This window comes from Schistosoma mansoni, chromosome 2 (genome assembly GCF_000237925.1).
Source record: "Schistosoma mansoni strain Puerto Rico chromosome 2, complete genome".
NCBI classification, from domain to species: Eukaryota; Metazoa; Platyhelminthes; class Trematoda; order Strigeidida; family Schistosomatidae; genus Schistosoma; species Schistosoma mansoni.
In genome coordinates this window covers 20636649-20640105 of record NC_031496.1, presented here as the reverse complement: position 1 = coordinate 20640105, position 3457 = coordinate 20636649, and the positions used below count along the sequence as shown (strand labels likewise).

Sequence of the window (3457 nt, the reverse complement as noted above, 5' to 3'; positions counted from 1 at the left end):
AAAACATGTTAAGTGTGACGTACACATTCAAGTTGGGTGGTAGAGCTTCGATTACTTCTGTTAACTGTACACGTTAATCGGCCACTCCGAGCCCACGGAATCCAGTATGGCTGGATATCAGAAAGAGGCTTCGATAATAACTGGCCCAAAAAGAATGAGGTGAGAAGTGTTGACTCAGGCGTCTTAAATAGAACATACTTGAGAGTGTGCTCAGAAGCTCTAAGATAAGTAATATACAGATACGTGAAAAAGTGCGTAGACAAAGGAAAAGCACTAAAACTGTCAGGAAGCACCAAAATGTACAATGCAATAACTTGTTTACTTTTGTTAGTTAGAGCGTCACATAGGCACATTGTTAAGTCGTCACAACGGTATGATTCACAATATCGGGCATTCGGTGGGGTTAAATTATTAATAAGCCAGGAATGGAAACTAACTAAGGCATAAGTAGTAAAATAACCTTTGTCTTAAGCTGGCGAACTCTCAGGAAAATAAACTCAGTTTCAAAATCACTCTCCAAGTTCGACTTCCGTCTGAATTTTAGAGTTAGAATATACTTAGAAAGAATACCTATAGAACATGGTTGAAGGAACAAGAACATAGAATACATCCTGATATGGTGAACCGCGTTGTGCTCATCAACGACACTACTGGTATCTAAGCTGACTAGATTTCAAAAAAAGTATATTAATCAACTGAAATGTGACTATATGAGTTAAAACTGTCCCGAAATAGTGTACCATGGCTTCTGATTTGTCCCGGCCTTCCTCCACACACTACGGTAATTGCGTTGAAGAACCAATGATGCATCCTTGTTCTGAAATTTATGAACAAGAAAAGTTTATTTGTCTTCTTGGTTTCAGATAGTGCCAACTCATTTTCACATGTTTACTAAGCTACCTGGGTCGCACTTTTACACTTATTTCGGAAAGACCTGGAGCGCTCCATCGTCTATGCTGTGCCGAGACTGATGGCAACGCTTCAAAACTTCTTCTTTCGTCTCAACAAATGTCAGATCTCCCGGTTTATGCATAAGTAAGAGTGATTTTTCTTCTTCTGGACTGTCAGGATATAAATGGTTGAGTTACACGATTGCAATGAGAAATGAGACCACGTCTCTCTTAATGATATTATCATGTGTTGATTAATTTTTAAATCTGTCTCATTGTGAATGCCAATCACTATATCACCAATCTCTGATGCATGGATTAATAAAATCCTTGAGAGATACCCTTGTTTTAACCATCTACTTCGGAAGTTCCAGAAATCTGTATATAAACGGAACAGCTGTTTGGACAGAGTTAATTGTTGTGCACGAAAATACTCGAAGAATGCAGATATTCGTAAAGACATTGACAGGGAAGACTATAACATTGGAGGTGGAGCCTAGTGATACTATTGAGAATGTGAAAGCGAAGATCCAAGACAAAGAAGGTATTCCTCCTGACCAACAACGTTTGATCTTCGCTGGTAAGCAGTTGGAAGATGGACGTACTCTGTCTGACTACAACATCCAGAAAGAGTCGACTCTGCATCTTGTCCTTCGTCTACGTGGTGGAATGCAAATATTTGTGAAGACATTGACTGGTAAGACGATCACGTTGGAGGTGGAGCCTAGTGATACTATTGAGAATGTGAAAGCGAAGATCCAAGACAAAGAAGGTATTCCTCCTGACCAACAACGTTTGATCTTCGCTGGTAAGCAGTTGGAAGATGGACGTACTCTGTCTGACTACAACATCCAGAAAGAGTCGACTCTGCATCTTGTCCTTCGTCTACGTGGTGGAATGCAAATATTTGTGAAGACATTGACTGGTAAGACGATCACGTTGGAGGTGGAGCCTAGTGATACTATTGAGAATGTGAAAGCGAAGATCCAAGACAAAGAAGGTATTCCTCCTGACCAACAACGTTTGATCTTCGCTGGTAAGCAGTTGGAAGATGGACGTACTCTGTCTGACTACAACATCCAGAAAGAGTCGACTCTGCATCTTGTCCTTCGTCTACGTGGTGGAATGCAAATATTTGTGAAGACGTTGACTGGTAAGACGATCACGTTGGAGGTGGAGCCTAGTGATACTATTGAGAATGTGAAAGCGAAGATCCAAGACAAAGAAGGTATTCCTCCTGACCAACAACGTTTGATCTTCGCTGGTAAGCAGTTGGAAGATGGACGTACTCTGTCTGACTACAACATCCAGAAAGAGTCGACTCTGCATCTTGTCCTTCGTCTACGTGGTGGAATGCAAATATTTGTGAAGACGTTGACTGGTAAGACGATCACGTTGGAGGTGGAGCCTAGTGATACTATTGAGAATGTGAAAGCGAAGATCCAAGACAAAGAAGGTATTCCTCCTGACCAACAACGTTTGATCTTCGCTGGTAAGCAGTTGGAAGATGGACGTACTCTGTCTGACTACAACATCCAGAAAGAGTCGACTCTGCATCTTGTCCTTCGTCTACGTGGTGGAATGCAAATATTTGTGAAGACGTTGACTGGTAAGACGATCACGTTGGAGGTGGAGCCTAGTGATACTATTGAGAATGTGAAAGCGAAGATCCAAGACAAAGAAGGTATTCCTCCTGACCAACAACGTTTGATCTTCGCTGGTAAGCAGTTGGAAGATGGACGTACTCTGTCTGACTACAACATCCAGAAGGAGTCAACCTTACATCTTGTTTTACGCCTGCGTGGAGGCATATGATTTCTGTTAAAGTTAATTTCAAAAGTAAATTTTAATTTGATTCTAGTTCTAAATGTCTTTCTGTTTTGCGAACGGCTTATGATGTTGGCTGTTGTGTTGTACGAAGTAGTGCTTTGTACGAGTGCGATTTGATCGATGCATATTCGAGCTTGTATATATTCCAGCTAAGTCGTTCATGACCTAATCATACTGTAGAACAGGCTGTCTGGACTTTAATACTAAATGTGTTTGACAACGTAGGCATAAGAAGTTGTATAGTATTGAGTGGGGACACGTGTTTAGGGATTTGTGGGACAGCAAATGCAAGTAAAGGGATTTTCATACTACAACCGTTTTCGCGACATTGCATAGTCCTTCACTGTAGATAGCGACCGCATATCTGACTTGATTTTGTATGCCCAACCCACTTTCGGCGTCTTTCCGTAGTTCCCGTTCCAGTTGTATGTTAGTTTGTTCTCTCCCGCAGTAGGTTGATGCTGATGGTATCCGGCCTACGGACAATGAGTACCTTGTGTGGACGATAGACGTAATGTGTGACTTTGCATATCTTCAGTGGTCACCATCAGCTTTCGAACTACGTTAAATATTAAGTGATTATGATCCCCGTATTCATTTCGTCTTAAACTCTGTGTTTGGACAGTCATTCCTTCAGTCACAACGTAGAACCTGGTATGTGTTTACACTAGTTCAAGTTCCCGTACCCTGTTAGCACAGAGACAAGATTGTCAGGGCAAACTCCGAAATAATAGGGG

General features: G+C 41.5%; 1 protein-coding gene across 1 annotated transcript in view; it reads left to right on the top strand.

Annotated features, from left to right (window-relative positions):
* Positions 1-1331: 1331 nt before the first annotated feature.
* Smp_046690 (putative ubiquitin (ribosomal protein L40)) overlaps positions 1332-3457 on the top strand; it is a gene marked incomplete at its 5' end in the record, with an annotated part of 17435 nt that continues 15309 nt past the window's right edge. The window contains one exon of the mRNA XM_018796038.1: positions 1332-1744. Coding sequence (XP_018650291.1) covers positions 1332-1744 — 413 coding nt within the window. The remainder of the gene's footprint in view (positions 1745-3457) is intronic.